Source organism: Hipposideros armiger, unplaced genomic scaffold (genome assembly GCF_001890085.2).
Source record: "Hipposideros armiger isolate ML-2016 unplaced genomic scaffold, ASM189008v1 scaffold_94, whole genome shotgun sequence".
NCBI classification, from domain to species: domain Eukaryota; kingdom Metazoa; phylum Chordata; class Mammalia; order Chiroptera; family Hipposideridae; genus Hipposideros; species Hipposideros armiger.
In genome coordinates this window covers 2,443,321-2,463,546 of record NW_017731444.1, presented here as the reverse complement: position 1 = coordinate 2,463,546, position 20,226 = coordinate 2,443,321, and the positions used below count along the sequence as shown (strand labels likewise).

The following is a 20,226-nucleotide window of genomic DNA, read 5'->3' as shown; positions in this document are numbered from 1 at the left end:
CCCCGAAGCTGATGCCACATGCGATGTCAGATTTCTTATTGCCAAAGGGACACCTCCTCTCCAGATACCTGCCCTGGTGGGGGCTATCAGAGAGAACCCTTTTGTGATCCCCTTGATGGGGGATGGGATCCACAGAAGCAGCCTCAGATTCTTCTCCACACCTTCCAGAGATCACCCCCTTCTGGGCCTGAATGACCTCGCTTGTCCCTCAAACCCTTGTCCCTGCAGGAACTTGCTGAGAAGAGATGGAGTGTGTTAGGGGTGGGGGACTTTCAAGGAGCAGCAGGGCTGGCTCTGGAGGGGGATGAGAAGCTGGAATGGGGAGGGAGTGTAGCCCAGGGAACCAGGAGCCACTTTGGGGGAACCCCTCCTGGAAGTCCCCTCTTCCTCGAAGTCCCCAGGACAGGCCCACCCTTTGGCAAGCATGTGGCTGAGGGTAACAAAAGAGTTGCTGAGAGAGGGGGCCTGAGAACACTTGTCTGGCATCACCAGGGGGAGCAGGTTTGAAGGGAGGGAGGGCACCCAAGCTACCCCTAGGAGCCAACCTCATCTCCCCAGAGACTGGTAGTCCAAGCCCTGCTTACCTTCCCCACCAGGGGAGCACACTCAAGTCGCCAGCCTCCTTCACTCAACCAGGGAGAGGGAACCCTCAGACCGCCTTGTGCATTAGCCCTTCATGGGCGCTCCTCGCTCTATTCTCTCAGCACCCCTCACTCCAGCCTCGTTCCAGGGCCACAACTTTCAAAGTCCGGGTTGGTGCGTGGCTTCGGGACGGGCAGACCCTGCGACTTTCCCTTTGTACGGACCTAGACCCTGCCCCGCCCGCCCGCCCGCTCGCTCGCTCGCTCGCTCTCAGGAAGCCCAGGAGGCGTACACCGCCAGGGAATCTCTTCCTGGGGTTCCCTGCCGCGCGCACCCCTCCTCAATACCCGAGTTAGGAAGGGCCCGAACCCACTCCCTTCTCCCCATCCCCCCGCCTGCCGGGTCCCACTCACCGTTGTCCCCGGGCGGCCCCCGGGCGCCAGGAAGCACGTAGGCGGTCTCCAAGGGGTGGTAAGTGGGGGCCGGCACCCCGCTGCACTGGAAGCCGTCCCCTTTGATCTTCTTTACCAGGAACGAGCGCGGCATGGTGCAACTGGCGGGGGGCTCAGCGGGGGCACTTGCGTGAGGCCCCGGTGGGGGGAGGCGGCCAGCCGGGCGCGATTGGCTGTCTTCGTGGGGTTTCAGCACTGGACAGCTCCCAGCGGGCGGGCGGCAGCACGGAGCCGGCCGGGGTGGCGGCGGCCCCGGCTCAGGGCTCGGGCTCCGGCTCCGGCTCGGGCTTGGCGGCAGCGACGCGCAGACAGGCGATCTCTGGAGCTGTGCTCAGCACTCCGGCTGCCGGCTTTATATGGGACGCAGGCTGGAGGAGATCAGGTGGTCCCCTAGCAATGGAACTGTTCAGCGCTCTAATCCATCAAATGTCCCCCAGGACAATCGCTCCGCACACGTTACCCTGAACCGGCGGCGGTGGGGGCAGGCCAGGCGCAGGGAGCAGCGGGCAGGCAGGAGGGGAGAAAGTGAGGATGAGAAAGGCGCAGAGATATAGAGAGACAGAGAAAGAGGAGTGTGCATGGGGGATGGGGTGGGGGAAGAGAGAGAGAGGAGATACACGGAGAAAGACAGAAAGAGACATACAGAGAAAGACACTGAAAGGGGTAGAAATAAAAACAGAGAAACCAAGATAAGGACAAAAAGGAGAGAAACAGAAGAAAGACAGAGATGGAGTGAAGTAGCAACATACACTCACACACCCACGGGAGGCAAAGAGACCAGACACACAAAAAGAAAGCCCCCCCAGCGATGCAAAGAAAAGGAAAGAAAAGTGCAAGACAGAGGGAGAAGCCGAGGGGAGAGGAGGGAGAGCTGTCCGGGCAGGCAGGGTTCAGGCACATGGGAACACAGGGAAGGGGATGCAAAGAAGAGTGTGAGCTTGCCGGCGACCCTCCTGTCTGCAGCCCTCCCCCTTACCCCCAGTTCTGAAGTGACCAGTGTGGACACTCAGCTTTAACTAGAGGAAGTCGTTGCACCCCACCCCAGCTTGGCCTCCCTTGAAGCCCCCTATTGGGTTTGGGGTTCAACTTTCTTCTCCCAGACTGGTGGGGGGAGCAAGTCCTCCATGCCGATGCCCGCCCCCGCTCAGCCGGTCCTGTTCCGGTGCCTAGCTCAGGCGGGCGCTGCAAGAGGAAGTGAAAATCGTCCAGTAATTAATTTCCCTGCTGCCGGGGGGTGGTGGTTTTGACACATCCGAGGCTGTGTCTTTCCCTGAAGCGGGGAGCAGACAATAGAGACACGTGGACTGGGAAGGGAGAGGGGGAAAGGGAGGGGGAGCGATCCTCCCGCTGGAACTCTTTGCAGGTCAGCTCCTTTGTCTCTGGGAGGATCTGAGCAGACCCCCCCACCCCCCATCCCGGCCAAAACCTGGGGGAGCTCTCATATCTTGGCAGGACCTAGGACAGGAGAACTCAACCTCCGGCCCAGAAGCTGCTTGGCAAAGTGCCGTGGTGGTGGGCTGGCCTCAGCAAATACGGGATGGCTAGTGCACAAGAGTCTCAGAATCAGACTCCAGGAATGCCAGGATCTCATTGGTCAACAGCATTCTGTTTATGGGATGCAAGGCTGATGGAGCAGGGATGTGCTTTTGGGACTGGGTCATCCAATACCAGTAGGGAGACTAAGACCTAGAGACGGCCTGGAGGTGCCCAAGGTCCCACAGTGAGTCAGCAGAAATTTCCAGAGACCCCTGCTGGCCTTTGGGTATCACTGAGTCAGGGGCTCACACGTCTTTGAGGTGTGGCTTAGAAACCTCAGAATACAATTTGGGTGCCTGAGCTTTCCAAGGCCCTGTCATCTTCCCAGTCATGTTGCCTCATATTTTGTCCCCTGGGACTTTTTTTTTTTGGCCCTCAGCCACTGAAGGTTGAGGTGACCACATCCCCTGACTCAGGGTACACCCCATATTCCTTACTCCAGCCACACAAGCCTCCTTCTAGTTCCTCAGGCTCGCTGCTGTCTCGCTTGTCTCTTAGTTTCCACTCTTCAGATTGTGCTTTCCTCCGCTTTACCCTAGCACTCTCCTGCTTGTCCTCAGGGCTTAGCTGAAGCATCACTTCCTCCAGGAAGTGCCCCTGACTGCCCACATTGTGGACTAGGCCAACTTGCTCATTAGCACCTGAGCTTCGTAAGGACAGGGACTCATCCTGTGTTTGGCTCAGCATCCTCTTATAGTGTGCAGTAGGGTATCCCAACTCACTTATATACTAGCCATGGGATCTTGGGCAAGTTATCCAACTGCTCCGTGCCTCAGTTTCCCCATTTATAAAATGGTAGTAATCATTTTTGCTAGCTTGGGTTGTTGGGTGTCATCATATAAAAGGCTTAGCACGGTGCCTCGTATATAGTAGGTGCTCAATACATATAGGTTCTATATGTACAGTTGCTCCGGAAGCACCCAGGGTTCATTTATCACGTTTGTGGGGTTCTAGGGAATAAATTCTAGTCCCTGCTCTCTTGGAGGTGACATTCAAGGGACAGTGGATGGACACTGAACAAGGAAACACTGAAGTCAACAATATCCTTCTAAACAGTTGTTCAGTGCTGTAAGGAACATAGACCTGGGCAGGCGATGGGAAGTGATGGTACCTTTAGACAGGGTGGTCAGCAAGGGTCTCCTGGAAGAGCTGACATCTGAGCTGAGACTTGAGTGATTAGATGGAGCCAGCTATGGGATGAGCCAAGGAAAGGTGCTCCAGGCAGACGTTTCACAGGTTCAAAGGCTCTGAGACAGGGATGAGCTGGGGCCATAGAGGAAGTTGTTGACAGTTATTCATGGTGTATTCATATTTTTGAGTTTGGGATCTGCGATCTCTGTCCTCTAGGGGTTCCTAGCCCAGTGGGGTAAATAGGTGGGTGCCCATGAGCTCACCTCTGCCTGTCTGATGGCTCTACCATTCCAACCTCCTAAAAAGACATGGTAAAACAGAGCCTAGAGAGCTTCATAAGACACTGAGGGTCTACAGTGAATTCATGACAGCTGGGACAGGACTCTCTCTTATCAGGCCTTCTCACTGGGCAGGATGGAGCTGTAATCTACCCCTGAATTGACAGATAGGAGTCCCACTGAAGTGATGTGTCCAAGGTCCCGTAGTAGCCCCTAGTGTCAGGTTGAGGACAAGATCCCAGGTCTCTGACCTCCGGTTCGAGGGTGGTATGGGCACCTTTCGCAGATAAGAAGAAACCTTTAGCCCAGAAGGTGAGGTTAAAAAAATACCTGTGAGGGGCAGCTGGGTGGCTTAGTTGGTTAGAGTGTGAGCTCCAAGCAACAAGGTTGCCGCTTCAACTCCCGCATGGGATGGTGGGCTGCGCCTCCCCTCAAGTAAGATTGAAGGACAATAACTTGACTTGGAGCTGATGGGTCCTGGAAAAAACACATTGTTCCCCAAAAGAGCACATTATTCTCCAATAAAGTTAAAAAAAAATACCTATGAGGGCGGGCCTTAAGCATGGATGAAATGGCCAACACGGTTTCATCGCTAGCAAAGGGCCTCCTATACTCCAAGGCTCCCCTAACACTGGCTAACTGGTTTCAGAAAGTCCACTGTTAGGAATTCATTTCTTCAAGTCACATCAAATTAGGAAAGAACTTTATTTCCGGGAATGTTTGCTGCAGCATCAGACTAGAGTAGAATAAAATTCCCAAGCTTCAAAAATGGGAGGGGGTTGTGAAGAAGACCTCCTCTTGCTGGAATATCCCGCAGCCATTAAAAATTATATAGGGAGGGGCCAACCGAGGGGCACGTTGGTTAGGAGTTGGCTTGGGACACCAGCTCTGAGCAGCAGGGCCCCAGTTCGGATCCCACATTAGGGCCAGTGATGCTGCGCCCTCTACAGCTAAGATGGTGAACAACAGCTCGACCTGGTGCTGGGCTGCTGTGAGTCGCCGGCGATGGCGTAGGCTGCAGTGGGGCTGGCCGGTAGCGGCTGGCAGTCAGCGTGAGCTGCTGTGAGCCTCCGTGAGCTGCCATCTAATGGCCAGCAAGCGACTGCCTCACCCGGGAAGAGCACAATGATCACAATACCAACATGGGCCAGTGAAGTGACGTCCTCCACAACTAGACTGAAGAACAAAAAGGACAGCATCTTGTCTGTTGCCCTTCCCCAACAAAATCTTTTAATAAAAGAAAAATTATCACATAGGGTAAAAGCTCATGGAATTATGTTAAGTGGAGGTTGCAGAACCCAGAAATCTCTCACAGCATGTTCACAACGATGAACCAAAATAAAAATAAACATGCAAGTAAAAGGAGCGTTGTAGTACTGTGTGCTCCAACCCCCTTCTTTGTGTGTTTTCAAAAAACAAAACAAAAGAAAACAAAAAACCAACATAAAATGTTTCGGTTCATCAAGCATTTATCTCGCGTATTTGCTAACTACCCCCTTACTTCTTAAGAGAAGAAATGATAAAATTTTGCAAAACATGTTAGGGTATTCATTCTCCTGACTTTGGGGAAGATAGCACTGCTGGTGGCAAATATCCCCAACAACAACAGCAATTATTATTATTATATCAACAGCAACATTACCGAGCAGCTCCACATGCCTGGTACTGTGCTCAACACCTGACTCTTCACAGAAGCAGTTTGCCAGAGGCTTTAGACAGAGGGATTTGGAGTCAGCCTGCCTTCGAACCCATGCTCTGCCATGTCCCAGATCTGTGATTCTCTGGGCCTCCATTTCCTCATCTGGAAAATGGGGATATTTATAGGGCCTGTCTCACAATGTTGCAGTGATGATTAAATGATAACATACTTGGAAAGTGCTTAGAGCAGTGCCTGGCACACAGTAACTGGACTTGATCATTGTTAACTTTTATTTTTAGTTACATATCTTAACTCATCTAAAGCCTGCCATGGCCTCATGGGAGAAGGCTCTATTATTGGCCTGTTCTCTCGGTGCGGGTAAATGACTAGCTCAAGGCCACATGGTCACTGTGTGGAGGGATTGGGGAGGGTCCTGCTGCCTGCCTCCCCAGGAGCCCGGGGCTCAGCATAATAGACCTAGCTGGTGGGGGCTGCAGGCTCTGCCCTACCTGCCCTACCTAGTCTGTTCCTATATCCTTCAGATTTCAACCCAGCCCTGCCCATTAGAAAGGAGGGTAGCTACTAGTGCCTAGGTGTGACTCTCAGTGCTGGGTTACCCCAGGTGGCTGCCCTGAGACTCACTCTGCACATCTGTGTAGAGGGCACGTGGCATTGTATTTGCAGGCATCACTCCACGGAGTTATTAAGGAGCACGGCCCTGGGAGTCAGGAGCCTGATTCCAGCCCTGGCCCTCCTCCCCCTGCTCCTGCTTCTGGCTCTAGCTTTCTCATCTGTCAAATGGGCATGGGACAAGATGGTCCCTGCGCTGCTGTCCAGGGCCGATAATGGAATTCTGTATGAAGTCCAAGGAGGAGAGTGGCCATAAATGCATCCACTCTGTGCTGATCAGGCTTTTTCTGGTGAGCTTGACTTCCTCTGCCCTGTTTCTCCAGTGTCGTTTATCCAGGCCCTCCTCCTGAGAGCCAAAGGAAACGGGGTAGGAGAAGCATGAAACGGAAATTATTTCACAGCTCTGTTCGCCAAGCCTCACGGAGACGACTTGCCCAAGGGATGCTGTGGGTCTTCTGGAACATGATAAATGCTGTGTTCTCTCTTGGGTCACTTTGGTCTTCTGGGAAGCAGATGTGCAAATGGAGGTGGAAATACAAAACATTTATTGGGGATAACAGCTGCGAAGGAAAGAGGAGCATCTTCAGACCAGGGTGCACAGGTCACAGGGTCAAACACAGGTCTGACACCTGTGAAAGGAGGAATGCGAGAAAGGAAGTTTGGGTAAGGGGAGCCTCGGGCAGGGGCGCAGCTCTAAGGCAGTGTGGCCAACCCAACAGGGAGCTCCAACTCAAAGAAGAATGTCATGCTGGACAGAATGGCCAGGCCCCCGTTCCCAACTGTGTCTGGTCATTGGCCGGGGCTGTCCTGGAAGAGTGTGGCCTCGGCTGAAGCACTGGCAGATTGAGAGGGTGCTGCAGCCAGTGGATTTCAGTGACTGCAGTCCATAGGAGAGCTGAGTGGCCGGCACCTCCCCATGGCTGCCGCACGTTTTTCTTTATTCATTTAATATACACTTACAGCTCTGGGCCCTGTGCCAGGTACTTAATTACCTTAGTTAATCCTCATATTTGCCTTTGAGGCAGACAGTATTGTTAGCCCCATTTGACAGATGAGGAAACTGAGCCCACAGAGGTAAAGTACCTTATTCAAGGTTTCGTCTAGTAGGTGGTGAGCCATGGGTGCAACCCAGTCTGCTCCAGAGGCTGGGCTCTGACCTCTGTACCATGCTGCCTCCTCTCCAGCTGCAAAGGCCCTGGTGGTAATTTCTGGGAACCTTTCCATTTTCATTCCTCATGGGCTCAGGAGCTCAGAGCCCCAACAGACATCAGGAAGGGGCCGATTGGGGTGGTTGAGGTCATGGCAGGGGCGGTTGAAAACCTTCCTAAAGCCTCTACCCTGTTCCTTCAAAGCTTCCCATCTCAAGGCCCTTGCATATACTGTTCTTGCTACCCAGACAGTCTTCCCTCTCATCTGCCTAGTTAGCTTCTCCATGCATTGCCCCCCTGCTTGACCCCAGGATCTAGCCCAGGAAAGAGATGATATGTGGTAGGAAGGAACATGTTTCCAAGTCCCAGATAATAATAATGCTAGCTGACATTTATTGAGCACTGATGTTCTAGGAGCCACATCCAATCCTTCACGTGGATTACCTCATTTAACCATCACAACAACCTGTGAGGTGGGGCCTATTGCTATTCCCCATTTTACAGATGAGGAAACTAAGGCTCAGAGAGGCAAGGTGACTTGCCCAAGGAGACCCATTTGGCGTCAGGATTCAAACCAGGCTAGCTGGCTGCAAAGCCCTGATCTTAAACCATAGAGTTCCTCTCTGAGAGGGCCAAAGGTGCCACTGCTGGTGTGGGTAGGGGAGGGCCCTCTGAAGGGGGTCTCCCCTTTCCCTCTCCCCATGCCAGGACTTAATGCTCCTCAAGTGGGGGTCCAGATCTGCTCCATTCACTGCCGCCCCATTACCTACACAGTGCTGGGCAAATAATAAGTGCTCAATAAATATATCTCTTGAATGAATGAATAAACTAACGAGTGAAAAACCTTCTTGTGACCCCCACTCACTGGAGCTCGGGTTCATCAACCCTCAAGATATCCTTTGCTTTTGTGGATAGTTGAGCCCCTCTCCTGATTATCACAGACCTTGACATTCCCCCATTAGTATTTTTCCTTTGAAGTTGGAGGTGTTCCTGGACATGCTAACCACTGTCCCTGACAAGGTTACACCTTAAGCAGCTCCTGAGACCTCTAGAAAGGACTGGTTGCAGGAGTCAGATCACCAGGTTCCCTGCCGGGTCAGGGGACTTGAAACAGCCCCCCAGCATGGGTTGGGGATACAGTGGCTAAAAGGCCCTTACACAAGAGCCCCACATTCCAGCAAGTGAGATGGTTCAGAGCTTGGGCCTGGGTCACCCTGAGCCAGGTTTTAATCCCAGCTCTGCCACTTCAAGCTGTGTCACTTTGGACAAATTGCTTTTCCTCTCTGTGCCTCTTTCTCACTTCTATAAACTGAGGCCAATGATAGCACCTCCTAACTCGGGCTGTAAGAGGCCTGGAGCATAGATAGCCCTCGATAAATAGAAGCTCTCCTTGACCGGCCTTTGGGATGTCAGCATCATTCTCTCCCCACTCCCCTCTGACGGGAACAGGACCGACGTGCCTTCTCTGTAACTTTCAGGTCCCTGCCTGCCAGATCAAGACTGGTTCCCTCACCCCACGGTGGCCTCTTCTGCCTCCCTCTATTCCCCACTAGCCAAGCCCCGAACCACTCTGAGCAGATGCTGAGGCGGCTGTCGAAGCTGCAGAGTTGGCATTTCCGGGCTCCCAGGGCTCCTGGAATAGAGGAATCCACCCCTCTCAGCACCTCAGGCTCTGCCTCCTGCTCCCTGCGTCTGCTTACACACCAGCTGGGACCCATCAGCTTCTGGAGAAAGCCAGGAGGTGGCCCAGGTGTGCAGAGGCAGGGAGCTGTCAATATTGACCTGTGCCTGACCCCAGACTTGGTGGGTGGACAGGCTCCTAAGGGGTAAGAACATGCACGTGCTCCCAGTGCTCACCTTCCCCTCTCCCCTCCATCTCAGCCCAGCTGCAGAGGGGTAGGGGAACAGGGGTTCAAAGCGTGGATGGTCTGGGTTCACATCCCTCCTCTGGACTTCCTAATAAGTTATCTACCCCTGTCAACTTCCCCATCGTCTGTACTTCAGTTTCTTTTGGCTGTCAAGTGGGGATGGTAATACTGTGATGGTACCTACCTCACAGAGCAGATGGGATACGAGTGTGATATTTAGGGCCCCAGTTTGTAGACAGTTGGCGCTCAATCACGCCAGCCATTGTTAACTCTGAGTCCACCCTCTTCCAGTTTACCTCTTGGACCTTTTCACCCCAAGGGACATTTCTTCGCTTCTGCAGTGAAATCCCTCTGGCCTGGTGCACAGTAGGGCTCCTTAGAAGTTCTGCTTGGCTGTGATAACTGCATGAATTTATGGAGTCCTCACAACCATTTTGGAGGTAGACAGTACAATTATACCTATTTTATAAAGGAGGACACTAGCCACAGAGAGGTTAAGAAATTGCTCAAGGAGTCCCGGCCAGGAAGTCCGCAGAGACTTACTGAGTACCTACTATGTGCCAGGTGCTGTGCTAAGGGCTGGGGACACAGCAGTGAACGAGACAGAGACTTCTCCTGCACCTCACATCCTGCTGTGCTGAAAGATAATAAACAAGTAGGTAGATATGCCAGCTTACTGTCTACAAAGCACTAGGAAGGTAAGTGACATGAAGCACAGATAGAATGGGTGGGGGCTGTTTTAGATGGCGGGGTGTGGGGGGAGGCAGGTAAGAAGACCTCTCTGAGGAGATGGCTTTTGTGTAGAGTCCAGAACACAGCAGGTGCTTGGTTGGGACATGGGGGATCTGTGTTAGCATTGCTGTGGCAGGTTCTGTCTGAAGTCCTAGAGATCCTAGAACTAGTGGCGCCTAAGCCTCAGTTGCCTGGGTCCCTTCAAAGTGGGCCATGATCCCCCACCCCAGCTGGCCCACCTCTGTGGAGCAGTTAAAAGAACAGGGCAAATAACTTAGAGTCTCTGAGCCTCACTTTTCTCATCTGTAAAATGGGTACTGATAAGCACAGCACACGCTCCAGAGTGCTGAGATGATTAACAGAGACAATCCATGGGAAGTGCTGAGCACCAGACGCACCTGATCCATGGTGGCTGGAGCGGACAGGTGAACTTCCTTTCAACTGCCCAGCACCTTCCAACACCCTTGCCTTATGAGTCCCCTCCTCCCACTGGCAGTTTCCATACTGGCCTTCCCTGCTTCCTCTGCAGCCAGGGGTGGTCATGTGGCCCAGCCTAGCCCCATGCCATTCTGGCTAGAGTATGGCAGCCTGAACGTTGAGTGTCCAAAAGCAGCAGGGACAAAGGTCTGGGTGTCAGTGTCCAGCATCGGTGTCAACGGCATGGGGCCTTGGGACCTTTGACTTAATTTGGGGCTTTTTTTCCCCCTGGATATGAAGCCTTCAACCCTGGTTTCTGACTCTCTTGGAGATTCTTCAAGCATGTTCACTGCTGTGGATCCTGGGTGAGTTAGCCGCTGTGCCATTGCCTGGAAACTCCAGTGATAGTATTTTTCTCAGGTTGAATGGAATCCCACAGGCTTCATCCTTGTGCCCAGGATGGCTCCTTGGGGATAATACGCAGACACCCAGCTCTTTCCACTGTCCTCACCCCAAGGGCAGGGGCCTGAACTTGTTCACATTTGTGTTCCCAGCTCCTAGCACAACGTGGCCTAGAGGAAAGTCTCAATGCACATTCATGGTGTGAACAAATAAGTAGCACAGGGTATGGAAACCATCTGCCCATCCTGGTTGCTTCCCTGAACCATGTTCTTGTTTTTCAATGTTTTTTCTGAAAGTGTAGGACCCAGGACTGAACATTTAACTCTCAGAAATATATGAGCAGAGCTGAGCAGAAAGGGACTGTCACCTCCCTCACTCTACATATTGGACTTCTAATAACATGACCAAACATTTCATAAGCTTATTAATGACTGTTTGCCCTCATGACATACATTAAACTACGATCAAGTGTTCTGTTTGTATGTCCCCTCTCATATTATTGCGAAACCTTTTCTTTTAATCTCATTCTCATAATGGCATTGCCCCTTCCCTCCACCCCTCAGGAATGGCAAATTGATTACAGCTTAAGAAACCACTTTGATTGGTGGCAGTTGCCTGGAGCGTGGTGTTGGGCTCAGTGGGGAAGACTGCTGTGATTGATTAATGATGTCTGCCAAGATACAGGAAGGGAATGCTAGCATATTCATGATGTACTTGTCATTCCCTGTCACAGGTACTCCTAACCTGGGGTTCATCAAAAGAATTCAGGAGGTCCATCATTAACTTGAATGGGAGAAGTATGATGTCTTTAATTTCACTAGCCTCTACCTGAAATTTATCATTCCTTCAATGATGAATGCAGGCAACAGACCACAGTGGTATTAGCAGGACCTGTGACTTTATCACTAAGAGCAATCACAGATATTTTCTTATCATATTACGGGTGTTCCAGATATATTGGGATATCATTTACACTCATGATGACTTGGAAATTACAAGCTTTGCTAAATCTTGTATTATATAATAAAGGAGCACCTGTACACTGTAATGCCAGTTTGTTTTTAATATTTTGATAACTGTTTCAATATACTTGGTTTCCTTTGTAATACTATTTTATTTTATTAATTTAAAAACATTATTCTGAGAAAGGGTCCATGGGCTTCACCAGACATCAGAGGGTTCCATGAACTCTGGCCTATCTGGTTTAAGGGGCTCCCTTCCCACCTCCTTGCCAAGTTCCCCCCACCCCACCCCACCGTGGATCAGGGAGGGGAACAGGAGGATGAGATCAAGATCTCCAGACCAGGAGAAACTAATCACACACCAGCTCCTGTGCCAGCTGTCCTGAGGTGATAGACCAGCAGAAGCCTTTAAGTTGATGGAGAAGAGGTTATGCAGGCGACTTCGGGGCCAAGGCTGGACTACCTCATGACAGAGATGAGAAGTTGGCGTTTCCCTAAGGTGGTCTGAGGGACGGAGGCTGAGCCTGACCTGCTAGAGGTTGGAGTGAAGTTTTAGCCCCAGAGAGGACCCAGGTCATCCACACATATGAGCTCAGAGGCCCTGGGCTCCAGGAGCCTGTCACATGGCCGAGAGGAGGCCCATGATACAGGGAAAAGGAGACCCACACCCCTTTGTCCTGCGCATGCAGCTTACCAGTCATCGTTTCATTCATTCACTTATTCATTCATTCACTCGCATTTACTTAGTGCCTAGTAAATGGCCTAGTAATGTGTCAGGACCTGGGCAGGGCACTAGGCAAAGGGAGATGTAGAAGACTCAGTCCTTCCTTCAAAAGACATAAGCAAAAAGGCAGTGGCAACATAAAGGCTTAGGCTCTGATGGGAGAAAGTATATGAGGTCCCTAACCCAGTCCCAAGGGATCAGGGAAGGCTCCACAGGGAGGTGACCTTCCAAATGAGTAGGAATTAAGCAGGCCCTTGGGTGTCCAGGAAGAGTGTTCAGGAAGCAGGATGGCAACATGTGCAAAGGAGCTGGGGACGAAAGGGGACACGGGATTCAAATCATTCCATGCGGTGGGGAGAGGTGGTGAGAGATGGCTGGAGGGGTTACCCAGGAAGCTTGGAAGTCACGCTTGCACAGTTCCATGGCTGTGGTGAGGAAGGGGTGTGGGCCCTGCTGCCCCATCTGTCAGTGGCACTGAGCTGTAACTTCAGTGGCCTGGGGAAGTTCAAGGTCACTGTCTGGGGTGGGGGAGGTGGAGGCCATATCATCAGGGCTGGCAAAGGCTAACTGGGAACCTGGGACCAATGCCTGCCTCTTACGGCAGCCGCCAGGAAGGTCCTTCTGCTCCGAAGACCTGAGCGGACCCTGTTCCTTTATTTACGGGCTGTGTGAGCAATTTGCTCCTTACCGTCCGGCTGGCTGGGTGTGTGATGCGGGGATTACTCACGCCCCAGTTGTGGTCCGGCCTCTGCAGGCTGCGGGGTAATGAGTGAGGTAATTAAGTGTAAAAGACAGGATCCGGCAGGGGAGGGCTGAGGGGAGTGAGCAGTCACTGGTTCTTTTCAGGAGCAGGGGAGTGAGATAATGTGGGATAATGGCCTAGCCAGGCCCTGCCCAGGCAGCCAGGCCTGTGCTGAGAGGTGCCCCCCAAACAGCAGAGACAATTCATCCTTTTCAGGGAAAATGGGGGGGCTCGGGAAAGGCCCAGCTCCTGGGGACAGCTGTATGGAAATGACATCTCTCCTTGGTCCTGTCCTGTGTTGGCTGAGGGTGGGGACCAGGCGCCCTCGGCTGGGGGTGAAGCTGAGAAGTGGATAGGGTCTATGAAAGTATGAGCAGCAAGATGAACGTTCAACATGGGGCTGGAAGACGGAGCTGTGTGTGGAGAGAGATGTGTTGAGCATAGTAGGTGAGGTTGTTAGTGGCTTTAGAGTCTGACTCACTGGGTGGGAACTGTGACATGACCATTGGCTAGCTGTGTGACACCAGCCTCGTTGTGCTCCCTCTCTGGGCCTCTGGACTCTCATCTTTAAATGGGGCTGTCAAAACAGTACCTACCGGACAGGGGAGTTTGGAGGACTGGCAAGATGGTGCGTTGCACCTGGCACACGATGAGTGCTCCATAGATCTTGAGACCGTCAAGTTCAGAATTCGAGAGTATTGGTCATTCATTCACTTATTGAACACATATTTATTGAGTGCCTAACATATTCTAGTGGTTCCTGGTCCTGGGAAGACAGCAGGGAATAGAACAGAGCCCTTTTCCTCTCGGAGCGGACATTGTCAGAGGGGAGACAGATCATTCATCATCAAACATAAATACATAAGGTTACACCAATGATCCCACTTCTGAAAAATTATTCTATGGATGTATTTGGACACATGGAAATGAGTACATTCAAGGTTATTTATTGCAGTCTTCTTTGGTCCAACACAATCTTAGGGGCGATCTAAATGTCTGTTATATGTGAGCTGATTAAATAAAATATGGAATAGCCAGAGGAATACTATACAGCCACAAAAAGGGTGAGACCACTTTTTTAGGTACTCAAACAGAAAGATCTCCAAGATGTATCGACAAATAAGAAAAGGAATGTAAGGAATACTTTGTGTAAAAGAGGGGCAAATAAAAATATTTTTATTTTCGCTTGTATCTATGACGAACTAATAATACCTGTTACCTGTGGAGAGAAGGGGATTGGAATGAGAGGCAGGGGTGGGAGGGAGACTTTTCTGTAGTTTCTATTTTTGTACCAAGTGAATGTATTCCTGGTGTTAAAAAATGTCAGCGTCCTCTTTCCTCCTTCCCTCGCCCGGTATTTGTTGGAGGTAGTGGGTGGGGGTTGGGACCAACCAGGAAAGACAGCTGAGTGAGGCTATGGGGGATTGAACAAGTAAGTACATATACTGAGGATAATGAGAGCCAGGGTTCTCACTGCCAGAGAAGGGAATTACTAATATGGACAATGGGAAAGGCTAGAGTGAACCCTCCATGTTGGAATGGAGTTGGAGGGATCAGTGTAAACGTGTGGCTTTTGACATACAGAGATAGATAAGCATAGATGGAAGTGTGTGTATATGTGTGTGTCCCATACATGTAGTACATGTATTTCCCAGCTCTGTCCACAAAGAGAACCCAGGAATACTAATATCTATGGAGCAATGAGTAGTTCTAGTACCCAGATCTTGGTTTCAAAATATAGCATCCTCCACTGAAAGGAACCAGGGCTCCTTGGGAAAATGGCTGGTCAGAGGGCTGGGGCAGGGAGCCTGGAATGTTTACTTGTGCCAGAAAGTAAGCAGAAGTGCTCTAGTAATGCTGGGAACATGTCAAAAGAGCATCCGAGCTACTGGCCAAATCTGGGACAATTTGAGCATCAAAATAAATAATGATGGTAGCAGATTATAACCCATTGAATAAAATTAGGACTCCACACTAATATCATGCATACATACATACATACATACATACATGCATACATATGCATAGAGGAAGAGGGATTTCTTACAGTAGAATGTCTAGTAAGAAATTTAGAAGGAAGGATGGAAATATGGTAATAATTGATTCTGGCAAGAATTATTACTGGGTGCAAAAATGAAAGTCATTGTGTGAAAATTTGTTGTGGATGGGATATTTACATAGTCTTAAAGTATCTCCTCACAAGATAATGTATTAATTACAAAAGGAAGAAGAGTAACTTTGTAGTGGAGAAACAGGGCAGATACTCGGTAATCAAGGGATCCCAGGTGACTCACCTGTTATGAGACAAACTGGCATGTGCCTCCTGGTAGGGTGCGCAGAGAAGAGCACGAAGTCACTTCTGTGATGTTCTTGCCAAAGATGCAAACCCTAAATCTAACCACGAGGTGCCGTGCAATAAACTCCAATTGAGGAACCTTCTACAAAAGAAAGGACCCGTAATCTTGGTGTCAAGAAAATGAAAGGCAAGAAAAAACTGAGGGACTGTTCCAGGTGAAAGGAGACGAAAGAGATAAGGCGACTAAATACAATGAGTATTTCCGATGGACTTTTTGGCTTATAAAAGACATAATTATTGGGACAATTGACAATACTTGACTGGCGTCTGAAGATTAGGGGATAGTAATGTATCAATGTCAGTGTCCTGATTTTGACGATTTTATTGTGGTTATTATGTAGGAGAATTTTCTTGTTTGTAGACAATACAGACTAAAGTATTGTGGGGGGCGGGAAGTCGTGAGAATTGAGTCAGCAACTTACTCTTAAATGGTTCAGAAAAAAAATCTATACAAAGAGAATGATAAAGCAAACGTGTCCACGTGTCAACATTTGGGGATTTGGGGTGAAGGACATATGGGAATTCTTGGTACAATGTTTGCAACTCTTCTGTAAATTTAAAATTATTTCAAAATAGAAAGTTAAACAAAAAGTTATTCACTTGAGACAAACCATATCTCAGGTAGTAGTAGTAATAAGTGATATATAGAAAAATTAAGTGGACAGGGGAATAGCAAATGAAGAGGTGATGCTATTCTAGATAGTGTGGCCAGGCAGGCCTCTCTGGGAAGGGACACTTGAGCAGAGACCTGGGTGAAGGGAGTCCTGTGAATATCTGCGGGGAGAGCCTTCCAGGCTGAAGGACCCATCAGAGAAAAGGCCCAGAGTGGAGCTAGTGTGGCACATGTATTAGTTTCTGTTACTATGTAACAAATTACCACAAACTTAGTGGCTTAAAACAATACCCATTTAGCGTACAGTTCTGTAAGTCACAAGTCTGGCGCAGTCACCTGTGCTATATACCATAACCTAATCACGGGAGTAAACGCCATGATATTTACAGTTCAGGATAGTACACTGGACAGTTACACCTGGGGGTGGGTGGGTGGGAGGCTGGAAATATTGGGGACCATCTTACAATTCTGAATACCATAGTAGGGTGGTTGGAAAACAAGGAAGCCAGTGTGACTGGAGAAGAGTGAGCGAGTGGGTGAAGGGTAGGAAAGAGCAGAGCATCTTAGGTGGAGAGGCACAGATAAACCATATAGCCCAATGGGAGACTGAGGTCCCGAAAGTGCATTTTGACTCCTGAGTAAGGGGAGGGGCGTGCCAATTCCCTATGGACTCACTTGAATTAAAGAGCAAGGCCTAACTAGATGATTTTTTTTTAAGGAGGGCTCAGCTCACAGTGGCCCATGCGAGGATCGAACCAGCAACCTTGGTGTTATTAGTACCACACTCTAACCAACTGAGCTAACTGGCCACGCCCAATATAGATGATCTAAGTTGAAGGAATGCTTACCTAAGAGTGGTCCTTGGGGCATCTGTGGCCTGCTGGGCATCGGTGATGAATGGAACGGCTCCATGCGTTTGGCCTGACAGGTGTAAGGCAAGAAGCCATAGGCTCTTCAAAGGTCTGTGGAAAAGTCTAAAACCTAAAAACGTTGGCTGGAGAAAAATACAAACAAACAAAAATAACAGAGTTGAAAACTATATGACTTAATTGTCTACAAGGAAGCATTTTGCCAACTGGTGATCAGCAACTGATTGAACTCTCTTATAATAGTTATATATGTGTTATATTTAATATGACTGTGTTTTGTTTCCATTTTTAATGACTTACTTATTTTTCCATAGAATCACATGCAGTGTACAAAATAAAAAGGTACAAAAGGGGACGTAATGAAAAGCTTCTCTCCCATCCCCCTCCCCCTGAGGTCAATTTCCTGTGCTCTTTCATACATGTCCTTTTCATAATGGTAGAGGCTCTGCCTGCCAGTTTTTTAGCCTTCCCAATGTATCTTGGAGATGCTTCAGAGTGGCTCCCATGGAGCTGCCATTCTTTTGTACCGCAGAGAACAGTGTTATTTGGATGAACTGTCGCTTATGAACTAACCCTACCTGCAGCCCTGCCACCTGTTCTCGCAACCCTAAGCGCTCTTGGACTTTTCCCTGGTCCCAGGACAGTCACTGAAGCTCTAGTTCATCTTGCTACTTCCACTCAAATGATGAACATGGGAGCTGGCTTGCCCAGTGGCTGCCCAACAGGGCTGGGTCACACCACTGAGAGTGTGGGAGAGTTGAAGTCCTAGCAAGTCGGAAGACCTGGGGAAGAGAGATGAATTTATCAGGTGCAGGGGACTGAGGGAAGGGCTCCGTCCTATCAATCTGAATGTTGTTGCCCACATACAAATTTCTCTAGATTGTCTCCAGGAAGGGGAATGCTGGGTTGTAGATAGAGTAAGTATAAAATAATGCCACGTTGTTCTCCAAAGTGGTTGTCCAAAGTGATGCTCCCATCACCAGTGTCACAGAGTCTTCCTTGTTTCACATAAGTGATTACATTTGAATCTGTCCAGCTTTTCAAGTGTTGACAATCTAGTGGACATGAAATGAGCTTTTAATTTGGGTTTCCCGAGTTACTAAGAGGTTGAGCATCTTTTATTGGCTGTTCATGTTTTCTATTTTTATGTCTGTTCAAATATTCAGACTATTTGATTTTTTTTTTTAAACTTTATTGGGGAACAGTGTGTTTTTTCCAGGACCCATCAGCTCCAAGTCAAGTTGTTGTCCTTCAGTCTTAGTTGTGGAGGGTACAAGCTCACCATCCAAGTCCAGTTGCCTCTTTCAATCTAGTTGCGGTGGGGCGCAGCCCATCATCCCATGTGGGAATCGAACCGGCAACCTTGTTGTTAAAAGCACCCGCTCTAACCAACTGAGCCACCCGGCCGCCCACCCGCAGCTTAGCAGCGGCTCAGCTCAAGTCACCCTAGTTGCAAGGGCTCAGCTCACTGGCCCATGTGGGAATCGAACCCACAACCTTGTTGTTCAGAGCACATGCTCTAAACAACTGAGCCACCTGGCCACCCTAGACTATTTGATTTTTTAACTGTCTTTGTCTTATTGATTTGTAGGAGCTCTTTAAATATTTTGGATACTAATCTTTGCCAGTCAGATTGTTACAAACATTTTTCAGCTTGTGGCTCATCTTTTCACTTTTCTTACGGTGGACTTTGAAAAGTCTTAATTCTAATGTAGATTAATTTTATTAATATTTGTATTTATGTTGTGGCCTTTTTGTTTCTTGTTTAAGAAATTCACTCCAACCCAATTCATTCATATATATATATATATATATATATATGGTATACATTCTATTTTGTAGCTACTTTTCTACTTAACAATATAGCATGAACATTTTCCCATGTCTTAAGTATTCTACAGCATCATTGGTAAACAGTTGCATAGTTTTCCATCGTATGGAATATACTATTTACTGAATCCCCTGTTGATGAACATTTAGGTTTTAAACTTTTCATTCACTATTATCAATAATGCTGCCAAGAACATCTTGCAGCTATTGTGGTCCACATTCATGATGATGTTTTAAAGTCCTAGGAGAGGAATTGCCCATTCAATTAAAGGTTTCAGATACATTTGACCAAATTTGCCAGAGGGCTCACTTTTGATACCTTTCCTGGAAACAATATGCCATTGTGTTAAATTGCCCTTCCCAAGAGTCTGGAATCAGCAAAATAGGCGGAAGGACTGGGTAGGTGTCGTGGAGACTGCGTTTTGAGTGGAAGCAGTTAGCAGGCACGTATAGATGCACATGCATGCATGGATACAGTCAGCCTGGCAGATAAGGACCTTTCTCACTCTTTTCCTTCTCACGCCTCCATAGGTAAGACACCTTTATTAGGTGATGTTGAGAAAAAAGAGCCAACACATGCCTAGTAATGCCACTGGGTGATGATTTTCTGCTAATTAATTGCATTTCAAAGGGTATTAGTTGCTACCTCAACTAGGCCCGCTCTGTATAGAGGGATGAAAATGGCGCCTCTTACAGCTGCTGCCACCTGGATGGGCGCGTAAGGTTCTCATAAAATGTTTGTCCCTTGAGGAAGGAATTTTAAAAAGTCTTCCAGTGAACTCAGCTTGAGATCCTGAAAACCTTAGATCGGGACTCCCCATCTTGCTGAGGGTATCAGAGTTTTCACATTTAGGCATTTATTTTAGCGCATGTCAGGATATACCCTTTTTTAAAAATAGTAATTGATACTAATTTTAATTTATAGCAATGGTATAAAGTTTCCCATTAGCATGAATGGTTTTATTATTTTTAATGAGGCAATTTAAAGAAAAATATTAAATAAATTGTATGAAATACAGACAATGCAAAAGAGAGTGGGGTGGAAGATGGTATGATTATGCCAAAACTTTTAGAAACCCTGCCTTAATGGAAACGTCCTCCTTCAAAAGAGCCTAAGACACAGCCGGGTGGGATCAGGGAAAAGCAGGGCCTTGCTCAGGATTCCAGGAGGAGGGCTCTGCGAGGCCCTAGAACAGGGGTTGGCAAACTTTTGAGACGGAAGAGCCAATCCTGTCCCTCACAACAATTTAAAAATTATTCGAGAGCCATAAATATATTTTTACATAATCACCATTATGTGAATAATATCCTTTAA

At 48.9% G+C, this 20,226-nt stretch overlaps 1 protein-coding gene, 1 long non-coding RNA gene and 1 other non-coding gene across 3 annotated transcripts in view; 1 reads left to right on the top strand and 2 right to left on the bottom strand.

Annotated features, from left to right (window-relative positions):
* SCRT2 (scratch family transcriptional repressor 2) overlaps positions 1 to 1,650 on the bottom strand; it is a 14,830-nt gene extending 13,180 nt beyond the window's left edge. Inside the window, exon 1 of the mRNA XM_019645779.1 lies at positions 996 to 1,650. Within this exon, the coding sequence (XP_019501324.1) occupies positions 996 to 1,128 (133 nt within the window). The 5' untranslated portion in view covers positions 1,129 to 1,650. The remainder of the gene's footprint in view (positions 1 to 995) is intronic.
* The window catches only part of LOC109384436 (uncharacterized), a 70,778-nt gene that overhangs the window by 23,788 nt on the left and 26,764 nt on the right, over positions 1 to 20,226 (top strand). The gene's annotated exons all lie outside the window — the stretch shown is intronic.
* On the bottom strand, positions 18,551 to 18,623 carry TRNAQ-CUG (transfer RNA glutamine (anticodon CUG)). Its single transcript has one exon. It is a non-coding gene; the product is annotated as a tRNA-Gln (tRNA).